The following is a 24,546-nucleotide window of genomic DNA, read 5'->3' on the forward strand; positions in this document are numbered from 1 at the left end:
ACTTTAGCGGCATCGGTTTTGGAGTTTTCAAGCTGGGATAGTCTTTTATGACATTGAGATACCCCGTAATCGATTTAATACGGTTCGTACCATCTGTTCCGCTGTATGAAGTGCTTGGACCATGTGATGTAGCAGTTGTTATGACCAACCCTAGATGTATAGAAACGGTTGTTGGGACACAACCAAGAAAAAGAAAACCCACTTCAACATTCCGACGTAACTATACCCATCCCGACGAGCATCCGACGACGACCTCGGCACGCCCAAAATACTACCCGACATCTCAACGGCCAGCACCCGAAGCCACCCAAGAACCGGGCCAATCTGCACTCTAACCCCATCGTGTCCAAGATCTGCATTCCCAGAGTCAAAAAGTGCCGTCTCGCCAACCGCAATGGCTGAGCACTGCTATTGTAAGTATTATGCGAGCAAGCCAGGCCCGTGCGCTTCCCCACACGCTGCCCCCGCAAATCGCACCCTAGCTCCCGTCGAGAGAAGTGTATATATAGCAGCCATGCCGCTGCAAGCTTTGTGTTGCGCTTACATTCCTCTCTGCGCGATTCGACGACCCTTTGGAGCTTGAGAGAACGTTTTGCTGGAAAAAATTGAACCATGCCTGGACCTCTAACCATTCCAGAGTCCAACTGCGATGTGTACGTCCTACGATTGCCCGAGCTCTTGCGTACATGCGGCTAGATGCTGACGTCTTTTGCGCAGGCTCATTGTGGGCGCTGGCCCGGCTGGCCTCATGACCGCGGCCTGGATGGCGCGCTGCGGCATCAACGCGCGCGTCGTCGACAAGCGCGGCACCAAAGTCTTCAACGGCCAGGCCGACGGTCTGCAGTGCCGCACGCTCGAGATCTTCGACAGCTTTGGCTTCGCGGACCGCGCGTGGAAGGAGAGCAACCACATGCTGGAGGTATGTCCGGGTAGCAAGCACGTGCCATCTTGGACATTGCGGGACTGATGCCAGCGCTGCAGTTTTGCATGTGGAATCCGGGGCTTGATGGCGTGTTGAGGCGCTCTGATCGGATTCCTGACACTATGCCCGGCATCTCGCGCTTTACAGAATGTGTGTTGCACCAGGGCCGTGTGGAACGTTTCTTTCTGGACCATATGAAGCAGCACTCCAATATCGAAGTGGAGCGCGGTGTGCTTCCGGAATCCCTGGAGATAGACGAGTCCAAGGCTGAAGACGTTGCGGCATATCCCATTACTGTCAAGCTACGCCATTTGACAGATGAAGAGGCTCAGCCTGAACAGAGCAAGGCGTCCAGCTCGAAGCTGCAGGATGGGCTGTTCAGGAGTAATCTCGCGCCAGACGACACTGATGATTTGATCAGAAAGAGCAAGGGAAAAGATGGGTCTGAAGAGATTGTACACGCCAAGTACGTGGTAGGTTGTGACGGGGCACATAGCTGGACGAGAAGACAACTGGGATTCGAGATGCAAGGAGAAGCTACCGACTTCATATGGGGCGTGCTTGATATCGTACCTATCACAAACTTCCGTAAGCATCTCTCCCTGGCTCATCAGTATCAAGTTGTTGACCGGCGCCAGCCGATATCCGCAGTCGCTGCGCTATCCACAGTGAAAACAATGGAAGCATCATGGTGATCCCGCGAGAGAACGGGCTAGTGCGCCTATACATCCAACTCAAGGAAATCGTTCCCGATGCCAGTGGGAGAGCCGATCGGTCGAAGATTACTCCTGAAGTCATTCTGAAAGCGGCACAGCGGACATTGAGTCCGTATACACTGTCCTACGTGCATTGTGATTGGTGGACAGCATACCAGGTAGGCGACGCTGGTATACACTTTTTATGCATAGAGATTGACCCTTGTACCAGATCGGACAGAGAGTAGCCACAGACTTTGACAAATGTCAACGTGTGTTCTTAGCTGGTGACGCAGTGCACACACACTCTCCTAAAGCGGGCCAAGGCATGAACATCTCCATGCAGGACGGCTACAACCTTGGCTGGAAAATTGCTGCAGCAGTCAATGGCCGCTCGCCTCGTTCCATTCTAAGAACATATCAATCGGAGCGTCGGCGCATAGCGCAAGACCTTATTGCTTTCGATCATCACTTATCGCGGCTCTACAGTAAGCGACCGGCCAAAGACGTCATGGACACTGAAGGAGTTAGTATGGAAGAGTTCAAAGCGGCTTTTTTGAAGGGCCATATGTTCACTACTGGCCTCACCGTTGACTATGGTGGCAGTATGTTGGTTGCCAAGCAGGGCGAGACCAATGTCAAAGCTGGCAAGCAGCATCTTGCTGCCAATGTACCGCTGGGAATGCGCTTCCCCTCTTTCAAAGTCATGAACCAGGCGGATTCCCGTCCATGGCACTTCCAGGAGCGCCTGCCGAGCGATGGTCGGTGGCGCATCATCCTCTTTGCGGGCAACATCTCCAGCCCTGCGCAAAAGGAGCGCGTAGAAAAGTTCTGCGCTGCGCTCGACAAGCCGAGCTCCTTCCTCCATCGTTTTACACCTGCCAGTGAACCCATTGACTCGGTCATCGAGATCTTGACGGTGCACTCGGCGAAGAGGTATGAGACGGAGCTGCTGCGCGACTTCCCCGAGATTTTGCACCCGTTCAGTGAGACGAGAGGCTGGGCATACGACAAAGTGTATGTGGACGACGAGAGCTACCATGAGGGTCACGGGCAGGCATACAAGAACTACGGTGTGAACGCCGAGAGAGGATGCGTGGTCGCGTTACGGCCTGACCAGTACGTGGGGTGGGTGGGTGAGTTGGAGGATGTGGCGGACCTGGAAGGCTTCTTTGGCGGCGTCTTGCTGGAAAGGAAGTAGCCACTGTCGAACTGTCTATGGCCGCTCGACAAATCAAAACCAAATCTTCTGCCCCCGTGCCGGCGTTCTCTCTCCATCGTCTATCCATTGATTGTCTATCCGTCTTCTATCCATGAGACCCGCTTCAAACCCACTGGGCCGCCCCAACCCCGTCAAGCCGGCCCCCGCCATTGTTACACCAGCTACTGCTAAAAAGCCGTCTTTTTCTCGCCCAAAGGAATCCGCTGCTAAACGTCTACGTCGCTCGCTGTTGCTGCCATTCACTCGCTGTTTCCGCGAGCCATGATACCCCCCAAGACTTCAAGGCCTGCCGGCGGTCAAAGGGTCACCCGTCACTGCTGGCCTAAACGCCTCCTGGACGAGTGGAAAGCGAGAATCGCTAGGGGCAATGAAATGTGGTTGGACATCCGCGAACAATTGCAAACTAAACTGACTGATTGGCATCTCTACCACTCGGCTCCTCCGAAGCCGGCTTTACCACGCGTTTTCCAGGATAATAACAACTTACTTTCGCGGCCTGTACTGCCTGCAGTGCCTGCAGCGTCTGGCAAAGAGATTACAGATCTCTTGGATGCTCTATCTTTTCTAACCGAGGCAAGCTCTCGACAAGGGGGTGCAGAAACACTACCACAAAGGGATGCAGGAGGATCAAGAAAGTCCGAGAACTAACCGCCACAGAAGCTACAACAAGCGCCTTCACGGCCTAAATTTCCTCCAGGCACTTCACATGACGTGCAGGTCAGACACCGCCATATTAACTTACACACGACAACGCCCAAACCCCCTCCACTACCAAAGCCAGCACAACCCACATCCCAACGACCACCAACATCCCCATCTCCACCAAACCATCCGCAAGTTCCCCCAAACAAGCCACCCCACCCCCCACGCCAACGCGCACCACGCAAACCGCGAGCACGGAAGCAACAGCAGCAGGCTCGGCCAGTGCCAGTGCCACTGCGGCATTTTCCCACCCCAGAGCCTTTCACGCCTCCCCCGCTAGAGCGCACGCCCAAGCCGTCAGCACTGGGCACACAGGTCATCGCGGCCGCGAAAGCGAAACCCGCTGCAGGGAGCTTTTGGGTTTCTGGCGGCGCGGTGGCTGGAGACTTGGGTGCTGGAGCGGGGGTTGGGGATGCTTGCCGTTGTGGTGGCTGGCGGTTGGCGGTTGGTGGGTTGGGGTTGATGTAGAAGAGGAGGAAGGAGGAGGGGGATGGGATATATATGCATACCTTACGCTTGAGATGGCTGGCACGGCACTGCTGAGCCGGGAACAGAGATCGAGGTGGTAACGCTCTCTTGCCATCGAAGATTAATTGCTGTTAGCCCAGCTTGCCGGGCGTTTCTTGCGTTATTTTCAAACTTCCGATCACTATCCCCATTGTTCACTGTTTACAGTCTTTGGTAGTTTGGTACTTTGTGTTACTGTCTTTACCATTGCTCTGGCACACATAGTCGGGGCTCTTCGAGAACAGTGGCTTTTACACCGAATCGTTCGTATGCTCAGGCAATGATTAGTTGGAGAGCTGCGCACACTGCAAACCACTCTGTTCCATCCTCCTCTGCTCGACGTGACTGTTGCATCGCATTGCAGTACATGCATCGCATACAGCGACTTGACCGATTTCCGGTGTGTCGAGTCTGAATATCCTCTACCAACATTCTCCGCTGGCATGGAGTCTACAACCTCGATTTCAGTGAATATATATGTACAAGGTACCTTAGCCAAGCCATCCACGGTCGCAACCCCAGCCGAAACAAACGGTTGCCGGATCGACTCTGCTGAACGCAGTACAAGGCACAAATCTGCATACGCTGGCAGCGGTGTTTTGGAAACCCTCCACGCTGGTTTCCTGCTTCGTGGTGGGTGATTCTCGACAGCGCCGGCTTGGTGCTGTAGAGCCGACGCCTACGTACCTACCCAACAGCAAGACTAGGCAGGCAGGCACCATGCAACAACGCACACGAACACGGGGTCATAGAAACACCAACGCCACGATTTTCTGTTTGGACTAACTATCCTGACTACGCGCGCAGACAGGCTAAGAGAGATGTAGCATGCAACTCCATGGCGAGAAAGGACGAAAGGAAGAAAGAAAGAAAGAATAAAAAAGGGGGGGTATAATCGACCAGCTATATATGAACCAACCAACCAATCAAACGCCAAGCTACCGTACGCGCACTCCCACCTGACCAAGCACCTGACGACGCGACCGGCTTATGTGGATGGATGGATCAATGGGTGAGTGAGTGGGTGGGTGGGTGTGCGTCATCCCATCCCATCCAGCCTGGCACGTACGAGTAGGCAACCAACTCAAGTAATTAACCTACGCAGAGCCACTGCGTTAAAGAAAAGAAAAAAAGCAAAGAAAAGAGCAGCTACGCCAAACGAAAAGAGACGGTAGCAGAGACAGCCAGCAACCGGAAATGGGGTATGAGGTAAGAGTGAGAAAAAGCCGGGAAGCCGCAAAAAGTCAAGAAAGCCAGGAAAAAACATGGAAAGGGATATAAGGAAAGAAAAAGAGAAGTGAAATAAGAGAAAAGTAAAAGAGGTAAAGAAAAAATAAAAGGGAGGGGGGCCAAACAAAATCAAGCAAAGCCAAGAAAGGGAGAAACGAGACAGCAGCAACCCACGCCGCCACCACCCACACGACACGACGCACCATCGCGCCGGGTAAGCCCAGGCGTCTCACCGCCCCCACGACGAATACCAGGCCCCCCTCTCCCTCTCGCGCTCGCGCTCATCCCGCACCCGCTGCCTCTCCCTCTCAACCACGTCTCTGCCCCGCGCGCTCGCCGCGCCAACGCCACCAACAAGAGGAGCCTGGTGCACGACGGGCCTATCGCCAGCACGGCGCGCCACGCTACCCCTCCTGTCACCACCGCCGCTACCGAGGGCGTGGGTCGCGCCACCGCCGCGCTCGTATTCAAGGCTCTCGCGCCCCCCCACAGCCGCCGCAACGTCCCGCGCATCAGCGCTCCGCCGCTCGCGCGCCAGCTGCTCGAGCTCGCGGCGGTTGAGGGCCTCGCGCTCCGCCACCTCGGCCGTGGCGGCGCTGCGGGCCGTCGTGTCGCGCGCCGGAGCGTTGTGCAGACTCGGGGTTGGACGGGCGTTGGTGCGGCTGTGGAGCGGCGACGTCGGGCTGAAGGACGACGAGGGCTCCTCGCGGCGGCGGTGCCGCACGGGCTCTGCGTACTCGCGGATGGGCTCGGGGTGCTGCTGGCGGAACGGCGCCGTGCTGGGCTTGTCTCTTGGGCGTGATGTAGCAGCAGACGATTTCTGGTGGGGTCGAGGGGTATGGGTAGGCTCTTCGCGAGGAGCAGGAGCAGGAGCTGGTGTAGGCTCCGTTCGCAGCCTTGCCGCATCCTGCGCGGCGCGCCGGCCTGCCTCAAACTTGGTTTCCCAGTCGTCGTCCGCTCTGCGTTGAGCCGCGGCAGCAGCCTGGCGACGTGCTGCTTCTTCCTCCTGGCGACGTGCCTCTGCATCCCGTCGACGGGCTGCCTCTTCCTCTCGTTGACGCGTCTCCTCTTGCTGGCGACGACGTGCCACTTCCTCCGCTTGAAGACGCCTCTCTTCCTGCTGACGACGTCCCTCGTCCTCCCGATGGCGTGCCGCCTCTTCCGCTTGAAGACGCGCCTCTTCCTCCCGCCTCCGCGTCTCCTTGCCATTACGTCTCGCCTCTTCGCGCGCATTCGCCCGCATTCTCTCATAGTCGGCATGCCATTGGTCCTCCCTCTGCTGCTTGCGCAGACGCTCGCGCTCCTCATAGCGCGCGGCCTCCTTGCGCGCATAAATGGCATCAGCAGGCTCGTCATCATTGAGGTCGAGCGCCGACATGGCGTCCTCGACGGGCTGGGCTCTCGCCGGGGCAGGGTGCGGCACGTCGCGCGGCGTGCGCACCTCTGCCGCGTAGTTCGGTGTCGAGGGGGTAGGGCCCTGGTGGTGAACACCTTGGGTTGGGCCAGTGATGATTGGGCGAAGGTCCTTGGCTTTGCGCTTACGGTTGGGGTCATCGTCCGGGAAGCCGGTGGCTACGGCGACAGGGGGACGCGGTGGGCCAGAAGGAGGTGCGCTGGCTGGAGCAGTTGCCGGGTGCCTGGGTGGGGCCATGGTTGCTGTGCGGGATGAGGCGTGTGCGTGTGAGTCGGGTGGTCTGTAGCTATGGCCCGCCTCGGCGAAGGTGGAGGAGAGAGGCGAATGGTCGTTTACTATGTGCGTGGTGTCCAAGGACTGTTCTGAGAGAGTCGAGGCGCCGGAGCTAGCGTGACGGCGGTGGCCACGGTGGGCTTCCTTGCCTTTTCTGTTGGATCCGCCGCCGAGTCTGAAGTTGATGTCGGTAGGGTTGATGGTACGGGGACCGTAGTTTCGTGAGGACTTGGAAGGCCGCCTTTCGATGAGGCTGGGCTCATTTGTAGGAGTGGACGGGAAGCTCTCCGAGAGGGGCGAGACGGAGGCGCCAGTGTCGGGGACGAGGCGGACACGGGGGGATCTGGCGGAGTGGCCGGCGCCCTGGAGGACGCGCTCGTCAAACCTCACCGACGAACACGGCTGGTTGCCCATTGCTCGATCGCAGTAGTTCTTGACGTGCTCGTACACTTCCCTCTCGCCGCCGGAGAAGAGGTAGATGCGCTTCTCAACGACGCACATGGTTGCTTTTTGGTTGGAGGAAGCTTCTGGGGGCTAGAGGATGCTCCCGCGCTCTAGCTTCGGGGAGAATAAGAAAAACAGACGGCGATGACTGTAAACGGTGTCGGGTGGTCGCAAAGGGATAGCGCGTGGACCAAACAGATGTCGAGGTCGCAGGTGACCACCGAAAATGGCACACCTGATGGATGATGAGAGCAAGCGTGACGACGAACAATGGACGAGGTGGAAATGCAGGTCCAAGAAAGAGGCGTCGGCGATGGCAGCGAATGAAGGAGAATGTGGAGGAGGGCGAGCAGGCCGGGGGTCTTAAGAGGTCGACCAGGCCAACATGGCAGCCTGCGCGGCCACAGTCGTCGGCGCGGCCATTACAGGGCAGAACCTCGCACGGCGGGCGAGCATAGCCCAAGGCCCAAGGCGACGAAAAAACGCCAAAGGGCAATGATTTGACAGCTCGCTCACTCGTCAGTGGGCGGGGAAGCGCGGTCCTTTTGCTAAGCAGCTTGCTGCGCCTCGCCGTCGACCTACCTGCCCTCTCGACGCGTCGGGCCAGCCAACCTCTCACGGACGTCGCACCGTACCTGAGCACGCGTGAAGCGTGACGCGGACCGGTGAACAGGTCTCAAGTGCGAGGTGAGGTGGAGGCGCATACCTACGGTCGCGCTGATGTCAGATGGCAGCGCGTCTGCTACTGTAGCAAGTCTGCCTCGTCCGGGCACAGCCACTTTCCGGCCCCCAGCAGCTGCATACCCTGATACTCAGTGAAGAAGTCGACGATGTGCTTAGGCTTTCCCCCGCACTTCCGCGCCGACCGGCAACTGCTCCAGCCACCACAGCCACAGCCACTGCCAATGACAACCACAGCCATCCATCACCACCACCATTCCATTCCAATCCATCCCATCACCGCCACACCTCTCCCCTCCCATCTCCCCATCTCCCATCCTTCCAATAACCACACACCCCCCTGCTCAGCTGAACCCTCTCTCTCCCTGCCTCCCTCCCCGTCAGCAGCCACGTCCGCCCATCCGCGCTCCGACCTCTCCCCAACCAGCCCGCCTGTTGTGTTGGTGCGCCCCCCGCCGACTGGCTCGTCCCTGGCACCGAGTCGTGCGTGCAAGCGCCCGACGCATAGCTACTTGCCTACAGTAGCCTCGCCGCCAAACCCCTTGCACGCATGCGCACTGCGCGAGGCGGCGGGCGGCGGGCGGCGGAGGCGTCTCGGTGCGCGTGCGCGTGTATAGTTAGGTAGGCAGGCGCCCCAAAAAAAAAGAAGATTCGTCATTATCGAGGCCGTACGTCATATTATCTGTGCCTTTGCGGCGGCGGCGGGAGATGCCTTTGGAAGAAGAAACGCCTCCCGCGCTCTAAAAAAAAAGAAAAAACCAAGAGGAAAAAACCCAGATGCTCGCTCGTTCGCTTGCTCACTCCATACCGTCCTTCTTTTTGCTCCCGCTTCGCTCAAAAAATGCCCATCATCCGCGCGCTAAATCATACTAACAGATCATAATAGAAATACAGGCCCGGGACAAGCCGTCAAAGAGATGGTGGGGGGAAGCTGCCAGGCAGCAAGGCCAGACCTGAGGCGGTGCCGTCGGTTCAACCGACGACTTCGTCTTCTTCCCTGTGTTGGTTATTACTTGGCGGACCGCTCCAATATTGCTTCGGCTGGCGCCCCGTGCCGCGCCCATGCGGACGGGCACCCAGGCAACTGAGACACCTCCCATACCCAACTCCCTTCTCGTCCGCCGCGAAGCCCAAACACCTAACTCCGTTTTTCTGCCCCGGTGCTGACTCATTAGTGTTGGGTGCTCGTTTCGCCCGTATTTTCCGTGGAGCCTTCGGCGTGGACCGGATTCGGGTAGTAGAAGGCGCAAACCGCGACAATAACGTAGACAATAACGCAGAGGAAGCCTTCGAGGTAGTTGCTCTTGCCGTCTCTCAAGAACGAGCCCACCACCAAAATGGCCAGGATCAACACGACCGAGTCAAACACCTCGAACTCGAGACTCATATTCTTGCCAAGGCCCCAGCCGACGAAGACGACGAGCGGCGTGTTCAACAGCGCCGTCTGGATACACGCGCCCAGGACGTGCGACAGCGCAAGGTTCATCTGGTTGTCCCACGCCTCGTCGACGGCCGTGAGGTGCTCGGCGGCCTTTTCGACGACGGGAACGAGAATCAGACCAACAAAGGCATCGCTGACGCCACGAACTTCGACGATGTAGTGGATCTCTTCGACCAGGAAAACGGCGCTCATGGCAACGCAGGTTAGAGCAATGACGAGGGCGAGCAGGCACTCGGTGAAGGTGAGCTTGTCCTTGACCAGGTCCTTGTGGCGATCGGTATCCTTGAGCTCGTCTTTCTCGAAAACCTCGTCGTAGAGACCGTGGTGGGACCGGGTTTGGAACCAGAGATAGCTATTTCCAAAAATTAGTATCCTTCCATTCATAATAAGCATGAGCCATGCAGGACTTACACAAAGTAGGAGATGATCAAGACGATGGCGGTCGCACGACTGATTTCGAGAATCTGGTGGTCAAAGTTCTTGCCGGCGTGTTCTCCGATAGCGAGGGTAGAGGAAAATGCAGAGGGCATGACAAGAGCCACTATTGAAGGGATTAGTATGCGTTTTCCTCACCTCTGAGACATGTCCACTTACTTCCAGCGACCAGCATGAGACCGCTTCCGACCTCACTGACGACGTCATGGAATTCTTGTTCCTCGCGGCGCATACCGCCAGCGAAGAAGCACAGACCCAGACACAGCAACAGGTTTGCCAAGATGGAACCCAAAATGGCAGCCTGAATGACTTGTACAGGATCAAAAGACGCCGTCTCTTTACGCGAGATCAAAACCATGAACAGTATGATTTCGACAATCGAACCCAGCGTCGTCTCAAGCACAACAGCGGCGACCTTGTTAAACTTGCGGGCAAGTTCCTGGCCGGCGAAACCGATGAGGTTGGCCGCGGGGACCATGGCGATGTAGTTCAAGATGAAGATCCATAGATGCTGCTCCGGCCTAGCAAAGTGCTGCGGAGGAGCAAGTCAGCAACACGAGGGTCCGCGACGGTTGGGAGCAAGTCTTACCAGAGCGATGGCAGCTGGCACAAATGGCCACAGAAACGTCACGACCTTGGAAGCTTTGCTCGAGCTGTTGTAGCAGATGCGGAAGAAGTGCCATGGGTGGAAGCCGGCCCGTCCACTTTCACCGTCGGGGTGGATGCCCGTGGTGACCTTGTGGCCATTGTGGTTGAAGCGGGGCAGGACGTGGTCCTTCTTGGGGTGCGGGCGTCTGGTGCCGCCCTTGTTGCCTTCAACGGCAGTAGACTCGGAGGCGTCTCTCTCTTTTGGAGCCATGTTTTGTCGGTCACCCAGGGGGCGCAGATGTTTGATTGCGGGACAGAGGGCGAGAGATGAGCAGAGCTGAAGGAGGGGGTCGCAGCGCAGCGCCGGGCTATTGGAACGATGCCACCTCCTGAGAAGGCGGTAAAAGCTAACAGGGGTGTCGGCTTAGCGTATTAGAGAGCAGCGTTGTGCAGGACGCTGCAGTAGGTACTGTAGGTAAAGTAGTGGTCGAGATAGGTAGAGAGGAGCAGGAATGGTCTGAGGCAGCAAAGCAATCAAGGGCGATGCAGCAGGATTAAAAAGGGCTTCGTGGCAGCGCAAGCAAGCCTGGAAGCAAAGCGGTTACAGCGAAAGAGAGGCGCAGAGAGCCAGGGCCGCCAGCTGGCACTTTCAGGCAGTCTGGGGGGAGCTCACTCGTCAGGGTCAAGTCACGATAACCGCGCTTGACTCGCGCTCTGCGTTTCAGCCGGCCACAGGATCAAACTCCGGGCACTGCTCCGTCCTGCCGCCATTAGCACTCACGGCACTATCTTTTTTAGACCCTTCTACCCCACAGCCAGGGCTGCTATTTTCGCCCCGTTTCAAGTTTCATCGTCTTCCGCCTTCTTCACACGAGTCTAGGTCCGTCCCCGCAACCGCTGGCGTTGTGGGCCGTCACCCGTTCTCGGCCCGCCGCCGTGACCGGTGCGTCGCGCTTGGGGCGACTCACCGCATGCCGTTTGCCGTTTGGACACGAAGGCGTGCGAGGGCCGCGAGGGTCACTTTGATGCCCCGCCACCCGCAACGCGTCGTCGTGTGTTGGCTGATTTAAGGATTCTCGGCGCCCAGCCAATCACAATCTCTGTGAGATATGCTTATTACCCTCGAAAACCAGCTCAGAACGTCTTGACTGTTGACTGTTGACTGTTGCTGCATCCCCACCATCATCCACCTCTTGCCTATCCGGGTATAACGAAAACGACCGAATGCCCGACTCCCTGCACAACATCCATTTACTCCACCGACAATGTACGCCTCGGATGCCTCGCCTTGACAAAAAGACCATCAAATACCTAGCCCATCCAGGGACCGCTCAAGGGAAGAAGAGATAATTACCATGGCTAGCAAATGAGGAAAAAATGATAATGATGATAGCGAAAAAGAGAAAAAGAATATCAGCAAACGTCTCAGAAGCCTGCTCCAGGCGCCAACATCTCGATACACTTTCCCAGCAGGTTACTCGCCTCGTGCAGCAGCTCCCACCGCGTCTTTTTGAACATGTCGCGCAGCAGTATCAACATGCCTAAGCACGCATTGCGGCTCGGGATCTTGGCTAGCGCATCCGGCGCTCGAGCGCCACCCACCCGCTTCAGATAGCCTTGCATGTCCTTCACCATGTCTTCTCTGTTCTCCAGTTGATACAGTGGCCGAATCGGCCCGTCAAGCGCGTACCCGTACGACCACACGATCAGCGTCGCGAAATACAACACCCATGGCCGATTTAGCAGGTAATCCTCCCGCGCGCTATAGTCGAAGCCCGTGCTGGCGCCTGCTGGAATCTGGCTCGATGTCCCGTTGTCTCCCGGCATCAGCACTTGGCTCAGGAACCGCAGCGCATAGAACGTCGCGTCTCGCGCGCGCGCCGTCGGTGCCCACACTTCCTTCATGCGCCGTTGTGCCGCCGCGTAATCCTGTGGCGTTATGCTGCGTCCCAGCAGCCGCGGGGCACCGGCGAAGATCTGGCAGTCGACGATATCAACGTGCATGGCCATGTGCGCGAGGTGGTGCAGCACAGTCCTGCTTTCAATCACATTCTCATCCACCACGCCGTTGCCGTAGTGGTATGCTGTGGGCGCAGACAGCTCGCCGTTTTTGGCAAGAGACGAATCGAAGTCCTGCTTCCAGAAATCGAAAGCCCGTGTTAGGGAACCGCGCCACTTGTCGCGGCCTCCGAGCGCGCCAGATGCGCCGAGGGAGGAGACTTGCAGATCGCGTTGGTTCATGTGCCAGCTGACGCTAAGAAGGCCCGCCATGAGGATGGTCCGTCCAAAAGAGTTCGTGCGGACAGGCTGCCCCGAAAGTGTCTTCTTTAAACCATCGAGAAACGTCGTGGCTTTGACACCGTTTGAGTGCAGGCTTGCTTCTACGCGGCCCACCTCTTGGGCGCTTGTGGCAGACCAGAGCGCCTCGTCGCAGGGCAAAGGTAATCTCATCTCGTGCGCAACCATGACTGCTGAATGGCCGAACATGGTCGCATGAATTGAGTCGATTACGAAGGCTGCAAATGCGGCGCGGCGGGTAGCTTCGTTGGTTATCCACTGTCTCCACCATTCCTCTTGGGAGTTTGCTGGTGTCGATCCGTTAGCGGACTTTCCGTCCTTCGCACTTGGGGGCGAGTCCAGGGCTGATCTCCCGATCAGCGAGCTACCTCGCCGCATTAAAGTGAGCGTGGTGGCATGGTGGATATGCGCGCGTTCGTGCAATGGCCGAGTAGAGTACAGCTTCTCAAAACACTCCAGCAAAATAAGCGCCTGGAAGACCCACAATTTGGCTGGGGGCCGAAAGTCAGCATCCATGAATATCTCCCAGCGCAAGTGCCACGCCAAAAAGTTTGCGAGTTCGGAGCACGTTGTTGTCATCTCGTGTCCATAGCTTTTTTCCAGACAAGATGCGCCGAGCGCCATCATTGATAGCAGAAGAAGTTCCGGACAGCTTGCGGCATTAAAGGTCGGTCTGTGCAGGAGAGGGAGTTGCGTGTGGAAGTGTACCCAGTATGAGCCGATATATGTCTGCATCATGTTCAAACTGAGTACGTGAGTATCTTCATCTCTGTTACCATCCAGAAACTCTTCTTTTTGCTTTTTGACTGGTGCATTGTTCGTTTCATTGAATCGTCCAATGATAAGATCCAAGATCAACTGGCGTTTCTCTTCTGATAGCGCGGTCTCTGGGAGACTGGTGTCAAGGATACTGTTCACTGCCATGGGTTGGTGTGGTGGCGCTGAATGGTTGAGATAACCGTTCACTGTGGGATCATAACCAAACAACGGTGCTTGTAGGCCGAATGTTTGCGAAGCTGGCATGTTATTCATAGCACCGACCGGGTAACCCATTGGTGATTGGCCGGGCCCAAAGTTCGCATCGTTGAAAAGCCATGCCGTGAAATCGTCTGCCATCGCGAACGGAGAGCGACTATAACCTTCTCCGCCAAAGACTGGAACGGAGAAACTCGGTGTCAGGTCGTTTTCCATAACTTGTCTTTGAGAGGCAGTGTTCAGAGCAGGGTCGGCCGTGCCCGCCGACTCGAGGCCATGCATGGCCGTCGAACTTGACACGGGGTGGCTTTGAGACGTACCCTGGGCTTGATTTATCGAAGTAAAACCTGATTGAGACAGAGGCGTAAATTGTTGAGATACATTTTTCTGGCTTTGGCTTTGATACGCAGCTGGAGAATGAGTTGCATACTGGTTGCTCATGGCTGTGGAAGTACTGTAACCTTGGGCTGACGTTGTTGCTGGGACAAAAGGTGAGTTGGTGCTCGTGTTCTGTATACCGGCTGCCCCACTTGAGCTCTGCGACCGCAGCGCAGATGGAACGAAGCCTTCAGGATGAGCATGTGACGAATGCGGGGAATATGATGATCTGCTATGACCTATAGCACTGATGCTTGCTGAGCGCTGCGGAGGGCCATAAGCAGGAGTGCTTCTAGCCTGCGCATCTGGCATTCCACTAGCAACGCTGTTGGAGCGCGACCAGCCATCGCCATTACCTGACCGATTGCTCGGTTGGATGTTTGGCAGCCCTCTACTCGAGGTGGTTGCCGACCCGATCGGGTCTTGGAGTGGCGACAATTGAGATCCAGCACTTGCGATGGACGGAGCGGAAGACTGTGCCAGCAGCGCGCTATCAGACACCGATTGACCCTGCACTCTCCAGTCAGCATCACCATTCGGACCTAGAGTGCAGAACCGTACCGGAGGGGAAGCTTGTGCCTTGCTAACCTTGGGATCCTTGTTTTGATTCGCCATTGCGCTCGATACAATGGGGTTGAGGTTATGCATGAAGGTATCTTTTCGCAACAGTTGCGAGCCTCGTGCTGAATGTCTCTCTTTGTGTCGTGCGCACAAATCCTGTCTGACGAAGGAGCGGTGGCAATCGGGGAAATCGCAGTGGTAGATCTGCTTCGGATTATCTAGCCGACGTCAGCTCTAGACAACCTACCAAGCGGACGGGAGCGTAATACGGTTCAACTGATGCCTGTATAGGTGTTCTGCCCTAGAATAGCTCTTGCCGCAGCCTTCGTGGGGGCACTCGAATTTCTTATCCAGCCCTTTGCGGCTCCTTCTCCTCTTCCTGGAGCTCCCAGGCACGCCCTCGACCTCTGCATCCATGTCCTGTTCTTCGGCATCTTCGTCGTCCCTCAAGCGTCGGCGGCCTCGGCCCTCGTCGGCCGTAGGGCTCGTCATCTCCCGTTGTTCCTGGCGCTGGTCTATTGTCGGCGCGCTTGGCTTCGCAGCCAGCGGGACCTGGGCGTCGAGCGGCTTTCTAAAATCCAGTGAGGTCCCAGCTTGCGCAGGAAGAAGCTGGGCCGTCATTGCCGCGGCGCGGGTGCGCGATGCATATGTTCGTCAGGCAGTCGGTGCGTGGAGAGAGCTCAGCCTCAACCGAAGGATCGTGGGGAAAGGCCGGCACCCGATCAGTCACGAGTGCGACAAGAAATGCAATCAAAAGTGACGGCGCTTGGGGGAGTGAGAAGGTCGAGCAAGCTGGCTGGGCCAATGTGAGGTTGACGAGAAAACGGACCGAGGAGTCGCGTGTCACAGTCGCACGGCGGGTCGAAAAGCGATCTGCGCCCAAGGCACCGCGGAGACAGAGGGCGTGGGGAGATGCGGGCGAGGGGAGGGGTGATGATGAACCCGCTCACGGTCACGCGTTGCCCATCAGCAGCAAGAAGCATTCCCGCCCCATCCGCCGCTGACACACATTGCCCAGGCCTTCATTGATGGAATGGCATTGAGCCGGAAGCCACCATGTCCTTGCAACCGCCCTGCCGCCGCCGTGCGACTAGCTCCCCCCGCCGTCGTGCCATCCTTCAGCCCACAACCCACGTCTCCCCCCCACCCACGGGGTTCGGGGTCGGACGTGTTCGTGGGGTGGGGGAGGTGGCATGATTCATTGTTTGCTCGTTCCTCGACGGTTGGATTCTGCTGCTTCCATCTGCTGCTTCGAAGCCCAGGCAGACGCGCTGGAACCTGACGCCCGCCTGCATCGACGCCGCATCACTGCAGAACGCTTCGACCACGTGCGCCGAGGCACAGGACGGAGCTGCTGTACCTCGCGCGCAATGGGGAATTCTCCCTTGACACCTCATCACTCCTCCTTGACTAAGCGCCCGCCTCTGTCCAATGATCCAATCCACTCCTCCTCCAGCTGCACGTCAGATCTCATTGTGCAACCGGGAGCATCCGTGCGCGCTGTCAACAGGGCGCAGAAAGCAAGCTTCGACAACACATCTCACAAACTGTCACATACTATGTGCGTGCGCCTGGCCGTCTTACCACCTGGAGGGAAAACATCTCGACAAACGACGTCTCCGTACCTTAAGCGAATCTGCAGGCTTACTGCTCTATTTATAGTCTCCATGCAAGCCTAACATGGATGTCCGTCCCGTCGGATCGATCTGCCTGTGGGACAAGTGGGTTACCAGCTTGGATCCCATGTCGCCGTTCCAGCCAAGTACCGTGGATACACTCGTTGACCCACTAGCTATAGCCTTACGACTTTTTAAAGACTGCACACCTGTGTGTACTTGAGTAGTGCCGATATCATCATGATGCCAACCCAGCTACTCGGTAAAAAGCACAATATTGGACAATGGACGGAATGTCATGATTCTGCCGTCATCGTGTCTACCATTCATAATCGCTCATTTACGTGCCCTGTCTTACGGATGCAGTTAGGCCCCAACAGCATTCCTCAAACTCCCTGCGAACTTCTCTTCCACTAGTCCTCTTCCGATCAATACGACCTTTCCACCTTGCGCCAGGGCTGCCTGTCTCTCGGCGTCTGAGTTGGCCGTGCTGTCCTTTGAGTCGAGTATTTCAAAAACCTCTCTGACACCCTGAATCATTTTCAGTGTTCCGTCGGTCAGCGGTATCCGGCCTTTCGTTCTATGGACCTCGAATTTCGTTGGGGTAGAAGAGGTTATGTCTTCGGGCAACCTTTCCTCCCACAAGACTGACTGAAGCCATGTATCAAGGGCTGTGAGGCCTTGTTCCGGAAGCGGAGGAAGTGGAATAGTGATAGTCGAGATCGTCTACCGGAGTCAGTTCAGTCAATCGTCAACAAGCTAATGCGGATCTTACAGGATCTAGATGGCTATGCCCTTTACTCGCGAATTCCAACTCGTCCTTGGTCACCGCATCGTACGCATGCAGATCCAACAACACACCCTCCAGCTGCGGCACCTGGCCGTGGCTCGTGACATGTATCCGTGCCAACGCGTTGATCGCCCTGATCCGCTGCTTGACATCTTCTAGCTCTTTTGCAGAGACCAGATCACTTTTATTTATCACTACGACATCGGCATGCGAGATCTGCAGGTGGGCAGTGGTGAGTTCCGGGCCACCATGATGGCCTTCTTCAGAAGCATCATGCTGGCTTTCCGGCGGTGGCTCATCTAGGCTCTTCAGAATGTTCTTAGCGTCCACGAGCGTGACGATTCCGTCGAGGTAGATGCTACTTCCAAGTCCCTCATCGAGCCAGAAGAGCGGTGCAATGTTTCCCGGGTCAGCCAATCCAGTCGTCTCGAGAAGCACGTAATCAAAAGCACCACGACGCTCCATTAGAGACTCGATGGCAGTGACACCCGTGTCTTTGACGGTGCAGCAAAGACAGCCGTTGGCGAGATCAAGCCATTCTTCAACCTGGCCGCCGTCTTTGCTGACCGTGAGAGACTTTTCGATATCGGCGGAGTCACCGAACTCTAGTTCCTTTGTTAGCGGGTCTGCGAAGCTAGAGTGGGACAGGGGGAGTACAAGCCATTGAGGATGACAGCAATCTTCTTTCCATGGCGCTCGTTGAGGATGTAGTTGAGCAAGGTGGTCTTGCCTGCACCGAGATAGCCTGCGGGTTGTTTAGTTGAAAGCAGTGGGAACCAGCGTCTAACAAAGAAGTAGTAAATACCGGTTACGATAGTGATGGGGACCTTGACCAGGGAAATGTCATCAATCAAGGTGTCGGGCGCTGCAGCGTCGGCCGTCGCGGTCACGAGGAGAGGGGGTGCTTCTTCGTCGTCGATCTCCATGGTTGCAGCAGGTTTAGTTGCGGGGAGGTGTCGTCCGTCGTCCCGCTTTCTTTCATTCCCGTCGGCATTTAATGCTATCGATAACGAAACTCCGTTGCAACTCCGTCTCGCTTGCGCGTCAAACGTGTCATCGATGCCGAAGCCGTGCGCGGTCAATGTCACCCTCCTCGTCATTGGGCAGCTGGGGCACCTCGCGGCTCCGCCGGGTCTCCAGTCTTCATGAAACCGGAAAGCAAGACTTCGCAGATCGCTGCCCCCGCCCAAATATAGTCATCTAGATGCGACACGCGAAGTTAGGGTGTAAATCTCCTGTACACCCCCGCGAATCCCGCTTTTGCCCTTAAACAAAATACTCTCTACCTTCCGCTCGTTCGTGTCTCTCTACAACCACTTCGCTCGTTTCCACGCAATTGCCCTTTCTGTACACCACGCCGCCCAAAATGCCTTCTCCCATGGTCACCGCGACGCTGCAGGCAGCTCTGCTGTCCTCTGCCTCCAACATTCTCGCCCAGTTCATCGAGGCCTACCGCGGCGAGGTACGACGTCTTTTCACCTTCTGCGCGCCGTCCGCTGACTCGATTTCCACCCCAGCGCGCCTTCATGTTTAACTCGCCTGAATTCTTCCGCTTCGTCACCCTCACGTTGATTACTGCGCCACCAAACTACCTCTGGCAAGGCCTTCTCGAGCGCACTTTCCCCGCCTATCCGCGTGACTCCATCTACGGCGCCGCACCCGGCGCCCCCATCCGTTCCCCTCGCTCTTCAATGAGCCGGGATATCGAGGCCGGCGATGGCCTGGAAAAGCGCGACGATTATGTCTATGCCAGCCAGCCCAAGCCTAGGATCAGCAAGAGAAACACCATTACGAAATGGTTCGTCGACTGCATCACCATGGGCGCCATCATGAACACTGTTGCCTTCCTGGTCATTATGGGAATCATGAAGGGGCAGGGCACTGCGGAGATTGGACAGAACATCCGGACGGTGAGTGTTATGCAGCGAATCTACACGTATTCTGGAACACAAGATGCTGATCTTCCGCCCAGGAAACCATCCCCATCATCATTGCAGGTTACAAGATTTGGCCGATCGCGTCCATCATCAGTTTCAGCTTCATCCCCGTCGAGAGGCGTATTGTATTCTTGAGTTGCGTCGGTCTATGCTGGGGCGTTTACATGAGCCTGGTCGCCGCCAGAGTTTAAGGGGCCTCTACCGAAATTCCTAGGTGATTTAGCAGGCTGAATTGCCTAGTTGGGATGTTTTTAAGGTATGGTTCTCGATCTTCCGACGATCATTGATCAACAACGTATGCTAACGTGCCTTCTGATAGGCGCGATCGGCATTGGCGTCTCCATCTGAGGGTCTACTTGGGATGAATACAATTTATAATACAGGCTGTTTGAAAAGCCTTCTGCAACTGGACCACGGCAGTAGACTGTCGGATGCTAGGCTCAAAAGCCATGTGCTAGCATTCTCTGTGCGCTAAAGCGCGTTTCACGGTCCCACTTTTGTCAGGGATAACTTATGGTATGAAAATGGTGGTCGACAACCACGGGCTTAGGGTTTAAGGCTCGCAAACCATCTTCGCCGTATTTTGTAATGAAAATCATACGCAAACCCAGGCATATTTTCGTTCATGTCCCCTGAATACCGACTTGTAGTCCGTTCGGCCGATCATCCATTATACGCCTATGGACCGCCAATAATAGGATTCCAATTCTGAAAATTTGAACGAAGCGGAACGTTTTCGTGGCCGTGGTCTGGAAGAGGCTTTCCATAAGACATAAACATCCAGGCTATCAACGCACTGTTCACCTCCGTCTTACCTATCTAACTCATCTGCCTCCGCTAGATATTGGTTCACGCCTTCACCTGATAGAAATCCAAGGACATTGACGATTTACTCATGGCGATGTTTAGGAGAGGAGACATACGGTCATTCCCACCCCCAAACGTTTGGTATGCGTATCTAGTTACTTTCGGTCGCTGAGCAATTGTTCACTAAGGATCACCGTCAAGCTCCGACGGCATGTCTACGAACACGGTCATGTTACCGATGACGAATGACGCGTGTTGTTTACCAAAAGGCAGGAACTAGAGATAGCGGGCGGAAGCAAAAGGCTTGATTAGAGTACTACGGCTCACGTCACAGCCTCATGTTGTATGCCGCGTGCAGTCTGGCCTTGGCTGCCGTCAGCCTCCTGGATCCTCCAAGCCCACTCATTCCTGGCGCTTTCTTCCAGCAGTTTGCGGTTGCGTAGCGGGAGCCCGGCCAACATGCCATTAGGTGGGCGATGCTACGGATCAGCGGGATGCGACGGACTGGCGTGATGGCTCGTACGATGGCATGGGTCGCACGGGAAGCCTGAAGCGGAGCAGCAGTGGGAGGAGGAAGCATGACGGCGCGTCGGGGGGAGAAGAGCCGCGGACGCGCCTCTGACACTGCTACGGCGTGCACGGGTACCTTCTCCACACTCGGCTTTCCCGTTTCTGCTCTGGCTTCCTGTCGACCCCGCAACTGATTGGCGTGATAAAGGGCCATGAGCTCCCCCCCCTCGTGAGCTTCGAGTGTCTCACGCCTCGCTCTCCTAGCATTCCTCGACCAATGCTGGCACTTGCCTCTTCGCCTTTGTTGAGGACACTGCTGCTGACCAGAGAGGTACGTCATCGTCACGTTGCACCTCCGCACGTCCGACTGCACCCGCCCGCATCACCCCGCCCTGCACCTTCTGTCTCCAGCAACAGAAGCACACTGACATTTCGCTGGTCGAGTCCAGGCTTCTGCTTCGCAATCCACATCGAATGTCCATTCATTTCATACCCTCGTAGAAAGCCAATATGAGTTCTCTTCCATTCCAGAAAGGCGTCGCCAAGAGGCCGCTCCGCTCTTCGTCGCTTTCTCCCGTTCTGAGTCGGAGCCACAGCAACTGGGGCAGGCGTCGTTGGCCACGATGGTTCCATGAGCGGAGTGACGACGAATGGCGCAACTTCCAAGCCCAAGTGGATCGTTTTCAAAAGCAAATCAAGGAAGACCCGTATAATACCATTTTTGGTCGCTCGAACGACATGCTCCGTGGCGTCTTTGAAGACACTCCCTCGACCGCCAAGCGATCGCGGACGGTTGACGCCAACAACGAACTGCCTAGTGAAAAACCCATGTCACGCCGAGACAATCATAATGCATTTGACGGGAAACCCATCAACTTGGGCAAGGCGTCATCTTCCGATAGCCAGTGGCGGTCTTCGAGCACACCGTTTGCTTCCGGCAGGGCGCCAGTGACTGCTACATCGCCGAAAGATACAGGCGCATCCTCGCCTATGAACCCGCCGCAATCCGAACTCATGTATGACCCCATCTCTGGCCGTATGATTGCTCTCCCTCTGGCATCTACAAAGAAACCGGCATCCAAGAAAAACAATGATGATGCCGTGGACATCCCTGTGAAGCCATCCCATGTTCCAGGAGACGCACATGCAACGAGCCCCAGCAACACCGAAAACACTCCCAACTCACAATTGGATGATGCGTTAAGCATCTTTGATCGGAATCAGAGGGAACCAAACAACAAGTCAAAAGATAGGCTGTCCAAGGAACACTTTATGGAAACCCGTTCTACATCATCCCATGACCAGCTTGCAGCAGATGAGCAAGAACAGCTCCAGCGAAGCTTGGCCGACTACGACACTCATATGCGGAACCAGCCGCAACAGGCACCTGCTTCTCCTGAAGAGTGGCTTGTCCAGGAAGAACACTCGAGGAGTACGGCCCGTAAACCATGTACCCCAACGCAACAACCACACCAGAGAAATGCTGCATCTTCCAACAATGAGTGCCAAGATCAGATGGAGCCTGACAGGTCTTTGAAGTCTAAAGTACGCAAGCCTAACCTGCCTCCTGACGACATTGACTTGATGACTGCTACCGACGTGAGGGCACGCATGGGAATTAAAAGAAATCCATCCAAGGGGACTGGTGAACAAAGGGAAGAGGAGCGGTCCAAACTGGAAGAAGATTTCGATAAAGTCCACCAGGAAAAAGACTCGGTCGATGCCTGGGGATACAGCCTCAAGCCCCAGGGTCTCGAGACCTCATATGTAAGGGAAAAACAAGCTGGGGATGCTGGAGCACATAGCTCCATGAAAGACAAGCGGTATGAGACTGCTCTCGAACGGCGTCTTCGGGGTGCCAATGCCACTCAAGGTTCATCTGCATCAAAAACTGCCACCGATCCATACGGCTATCCCCTGACACCAAAGGGACTGGAAACATCATATGAGCATGAGGTTACTGCATGCAAAAACGGTGAACGGAAGTCATTAGAGGACGAACTCCAAGAACAAGTATTCGGGAAACACAACACTGGCAATATCACCGATGAACATGACTTTTCCTTCAAGCCAATGGGATTGGAAACATCTTATCAACGCGAGCTTGAGGCTTGCAAGAAGGGCGAACGACCGTCACTGGAAGAAGAATTAGAGTCGGGTAAAAACCTCGACGGCGACTCTATCCAGGCTTCGGATGTCAACAAAGGCAAGGTTTCTCAAAAGGTTGAAGAGGAACTTGAAAAGGCACGCCAACAGCGCCTCCGCACCATTTCTCTCGTTGATCAAGTGCGTGAGATTTACGAGAAGTATTACGGCAAAATACCTGATAACAAAAGCCATCAGCCATTAAAGGCCTCGACTGTCGTTACAGATCCCGCGAACGAGGGGCGTATTGATGAGAGCGTTCACAACTGCTTGGCTGACTACGAACGTATAAACAAAAAAGCATATCTAAATGACCTCATCGGCAAAGTACAAAAAGCCTCGACTATCACTACGGATCCAGTAAACGAAGGCCGAGTTGACGATAGCATTCATGACTGTTTAGCCGACTACGACCGCAAAAATCCAAATGCATACAGCTTTACCAAAGACAAGCTTGAAGAGGAGCTTGCAAAGCTGAACCAGCCACCTTCGGCTACATCAACCGTTCCAGGGACGGAGCAAACAGCTTCTGAGCAACCATTAACAGAGAACTCCAAGACGAGCAAAAGCGAGTCCGGAGACACGAAGTCCTCGGCACCTTCCACAAACACTTCGCACATCTACAAACTGCTTGCCTACGACCGTAGCAAGAAAGCGATCACGACCTCTCACGCAACCTCCACAGTCAACAGTCCCAATGAGCATGCGATCCCACTCAGCATCGCCCTCTCCAAGCTCTCCCAACCTGCCCACTTTCTTCCGCAGGTCTCTGCTCTCTCAGAAGAAGGCTACGAACCCGTGGCGTCGACAGCGAACTTGCTCGTCCTACGCCTAAAGGGCACGGCTGATCCCGCCACCAGCTCTGCTGCTGCCACTGCCACGGCGCCTCGCCCCAACCCCGTCGACGGGACCACGATCCCGCTGCCACCCACGCCCACGATGTCCCCAACGGGCTACGTCAACCTCGAACCCGTGTTTGAGAAGCCTGCCGCGACGAGCGAGGAGGCTACGACTGGCGGTGAGCGCATGCGCAGGACCGAGGACGCCTACTCTGGCGGTAGTAGGAGAGAGCGCAGAGATAGGGGCCATGGCGTTGCGACGGTGGTGCAGACGATGGTGTGGGCTGCTGCGACGTGCTACGTGGCGGGCGTTTTTGGCGAGTTGTTGAAGTGAGAGAGAAGTTATGATTGTAGTGATTTCTTTGGAGTAGATGGAGTCTTGGGGTGTGTGGGGATTATGGACGGACGGAGTCGTAGGTATGAAGCTTTTTTTGTTTTTGATGTTCTGTTGGATGATGATCTCTTTTACTTTTCTGATTTTTTATATTGATGAATCTATGGGTGGGTTTTACTTGTAGTGTACCACGATATCCCTGCTTAGGTATTTCGTTGTGGACGAATGGAAATACTTTGCTCATTAAAGTTAGTAGTATTGCCTGTTAAGCTCATACTTCTTATTAACTATTCCATCTAAGCAACCGAACATCTAAAGTTGTCGTCCTGCAGGTATCTACTCCTCTATCTGTCCCCTTTATAAACGGGCAGAACTCAACTTACTATTATAGTGATAAATCAGAAAACAAAAGCAATTTGATAATTAGAGAAGTGAAAATGTGTGCTATCTACGCAGTACGTGTGCCTTTTTCCTTTGTATCATAAAGACAAGAAAGATAATAAAGCCCACAACAAAGGTCGTACGAAACGTAGCCCAATCATCTCATCCATCCATCCGTGCCACCACGAAGCCCCAACTACATCAAAAAGAAGAAAAAAAAGACGGTAAACTCATTACCGGATGGATATCATACAATCAATCAGTCGTCATCAAAACCGTCATGTCCCATGGGCTGGCTGGCTGGCTGCCGCCGCCACCACTGACTGCTGCCTCTGCCGTTGCCGCCAATGCGAACCACACACCACCCAATGATGCGAGCCCGCTCGCGGTCGACTGCTGCCGCTGCCGCCCTTTCGTAACC

At 55.7% G+C, this 24,546-nt stretch overlaps 9 protein-coding genes across 9 annotated transcripts; 5 read left to right on the forward strand and 4 right to left on the reverse strand.

The window, feature by feature from the left end:
- Window positions 1–557: 557 nt before the first annotated feature.
- Window positions 558–3,025, forward strand: K452DRAFT_321418 (uncharacterized protein). Its single transcript, XM_033544392.1, has 5 exons — window positions 558–653; window positions 718–919; window positions 982–1,510; window positions 1,561–1,796; window positions 1,850–3,025. The coding sequence occupies exons 1-5, from the start codon at window positions 613–615 to the stop codon at window positions 2,816–2,818; spliced, it is 1,977 nt and encodes a 658-aa protein (XP_033393765.1). The 5' UTR covers window positions 558–612; the 3' UTR covers window positions 2,819–3,025.
- A 2,482-nt stretch (window positions 3,026–5,507) lies between these two features.
- On the reverse strand, window positions 5,508–7,466 carry K452DRAFT_301428 (uncharacterized protein; the record flags this gene model as incomplete). The annotated part of the gene is made up of 1 exon (XM_033542440.1): window positions 5,508–7,466. One exon carries the CDS (start codon window positions 7,464–7,466, stop codon window positions 5,508–5,510), a length of 1,959 nt encoding a protein of 652 aa, XP_033393766.1.
- Window positions 7,467–8,053: 587 nt separating this feature from the next.
- On the forward strand, window positions 8,054–8,857 carry K452DRAFT_94454 (uncharacterized protein). The gene has a single exon (XM_033547340.1). It carries the CDS (start codon window positions 8,240–8,242, stop codon window positions 8,705–8,707), a length of 468 nt encoding a protein of 155 aa, XP_033393767.1. The 5' UTR covers window positions 8,054–8,239; the 3' UTR covers window positions 8,708–8,857.
- A 404-nt stretch (window positions 8,858–9,261) lies between these two features.
- On the reverse strand, window positions 9,262–10,825 carry K452DRAFT_311835 (uncharacterized protein; the record flags this gene model as incomplete). Its single annotated transcript, XM_033543469.1, has 4 exons — window positions 9,262–9,883; window positions 9,943–10,072; window positions 10,126–10,498; window positions 10,556–10,825. 4 exons carry the CDS (start codon window positions 10,823–10,825, stop codon window positions 9,262–9,264), a joined length of 1,395 nt encoding a protein of 464 aa, XP_033393768.1.
- Window positions 10,826–11,868: 1,043 nt separating this feature from the next.
- K452DRAFT_291095 (uncharacterized protein) lies at window positions 11,869–15,686 on the reverse strand. The gene is made up of 4 exons (XM_033541115.1): window positions 15,036–15,686; window positions 14,767–14,984; window positions 14,148–14,715; window positions 11,869–14,006 (listed from the first exon to the last, which is right to left on the reverse strand). Exons 1-4 carry the CDS (start codon window positions 15,385–15,387, stop codon window positions 11,980–11,982), a joined length of 3,165 nt encoding a protein of 1,054 aa, XP_033393769.1. The 5' UTR covers window positions 15,388–15,686; the 3' UTR covers window positions 11,869–11,979.
- A 126-nt stretch (window positions 15,687–15,812) lies between these two features.
- Window positions 15,813–16,596, forward strand: K452DRAFT_94527 (uncharacterized protein). The gene has a single exon (XM_033547342.1). The coding sequence runs from the start codon at window positions 15,960–15,962 to the stop codon at window positions 16,443–16,445; it is 486 nt and encodes a 161-aa protein (XP_033393770.1). The 5' UTR covers window positions 15,813–15,959; the 3' UTR covers window positions 16,446–16,596.
- Window positions 16,327–18,126, reverse strand: K452DRAFT_321422 (uncharacterized protein). Its single transcript, XM_033544393.1, has 4 exons — window positions 17,978–18,126; window positions 17,834–17,917; window positions 17,158–17,777; window positions 16,327–17,108 (listed from the first exon to the last, which is right to left on the reverse strand). Exons 1-4 carry the CDS (start codon window positions 18,096–18,098, stop codon window positions 16,749–16,751), a joined length of 1,185 nt encoding a protein of 394 aa, XP_033393771.1. The 5' UTR covers window positions 18,099–18,126; the 3' UTR covers window positions 16,327–16,748.
- Window positions 18,127–18,538: 412 nt separating this feature from the next.
- K452DRAFT_301432 (uncharacterized protein) lies at window positions 18,539–19,300 on the forward strand (the record flags this gene model as incomplete). Its single annotated transcript, XM_033542441.1, has 3 exons — window positions 18,539–18,634; window positions 18,690–19,082; window positions 19,145–19,300. 3 exons carry the CDS (start codon window positions 18,539–18,541, stop codon window positions 19,298–19,300), a joined length of 645 nt encoding a protein of 214 aa, XP_033393772.1.
- Window positions 19,301–20,685: 1,385 nt separating this feature from the next.
- On the forward strand, window positions 20,686–24,243 carry K452DRAFT_291099 (uncharacterized protein). Its single transcript, XM_033541116.1, has 2 exons — window positions 20,686–20,757; window positions 20,876–24,243. The coding sequence occupies exon 2, from the start codon at window positions 20,937–20,939 to the stop codon at window positions 23,742–23,744; it is 2,808 nt and encodes a 935-aa protein (XP_033393773.1). The 5' UTR covers window positions 20,686–20,757; window positions 20,876–20,936; the 3' UTR covers window positions 23,745–24,243.
- The last annotated feature ends 303 nt before the right edge of the window (window positions 24,244–24,546 follow it).

The sequence above is a fragment of the Aplosporella prunicola genome (genome assembly GCF_010093885.1).
Source record: "Aplosporella prunicola CBS 121167 unplaced genomic scaffold K452scaffold_25, whole genome shotgun sequence".
In the NCBI taxonomy this organism is placed as follows: Eukaryota; Fungi; Ascomycota; class Dothideomycetes; order Botryosphaeriales; family Aplosporellaceae; genus Aplosporella; species Aplosporella prunicola.

Excerpts from the sequence above, each read along its gene's own strand:
- K452DRAFT_94454 (XM_033547340.1), top strand. The coding sequence starts at position 8,240 with ATGTGCTTAGGCTTTCCCCCGCACTTCCGCGCCGACCGGCAACTGCTC.
- K452DRAFT_321422 (XM_033544393.1), bottom strand. The coding sequence starts at position 18,098 with ATGGAGATCGACGACGAAGAAGCACCCCCTCTCCTCGTGACCGCGACG. Across the intron at positions 17,918-17,977 it reads CCCCATCACTATCGTAACCG|GCTATCTCGGTGCAGGCAAG; the intron begins GTATTTACTACT and ends AACAACCCGCAG. Across the intron at positions 17,109-17,157 it reads GGCATAGCCATCTAGATCCT|ACGATCTCGACTATCACTAT; the intron begins GTAAGATCCGCA and ends TGACTCCGGTAG.
- K452DRAFT_321418 (XM_033544392.1), top strand. The coding sequence starts at position 613 with ATGCCTGGACCTCTAACCATTCCAGAGTCCAACTGCGATGT. Across the intron at positions 654-717 it reads CCAGAGTCCAACTGCGATGT|GCTCATTGTGGGCGCTGGCC; the intron begins GTACGTCCTACG and ends TCTTTTGCGCAG. Across the intron at positions 1,511-1,560 it reads CGTACCTATCACAAACTTCC|CCGATATCCGCAGTCGCTGC; the intron begins GTAAGCATCTCT and ends GACCGGCGCCAG.
- K452DRAFT_291095 (XM_033541115.1), bottom strand. The coding sequence starts at position 15,387 with ATGACGGCCCAGCTTCTTCCTGCGCAAGCTGGGACCTCACTGGATTTT. Across the intron at positions 14,716-14,766 it reads AGGCACAAGCTTCCCCTCCG|GGTCAATCGGTGTCTGATAG; the intron begins GTACGGTTCTGC and ends TGGAGAGTGCAG. Across the intron at positions 14,007-14,147 it reads TTCGATAAATCAAGCCCAGG|TCTTTGGCGGAGAAGGTTAT; the intron begins GTACGTCTCAAA and ends TCTCCGTTCCAG.
- K452DRAFT_94527 (XM_033547342.1), top strand. The coding sequence starts at position 15,960 with ATGATTCATTGTTTGCTCGTTCCTCGACGGTTGGATTCTGCTGCTTCC.
- K452DRAFT_291099 (XM_033541116.1), top strand. The coding sequence starts at position 20,937 with ATGAGTTCTCTTCCATTCCAGAAAGGCGTCGCCAAGAGGCCGCTCCGC.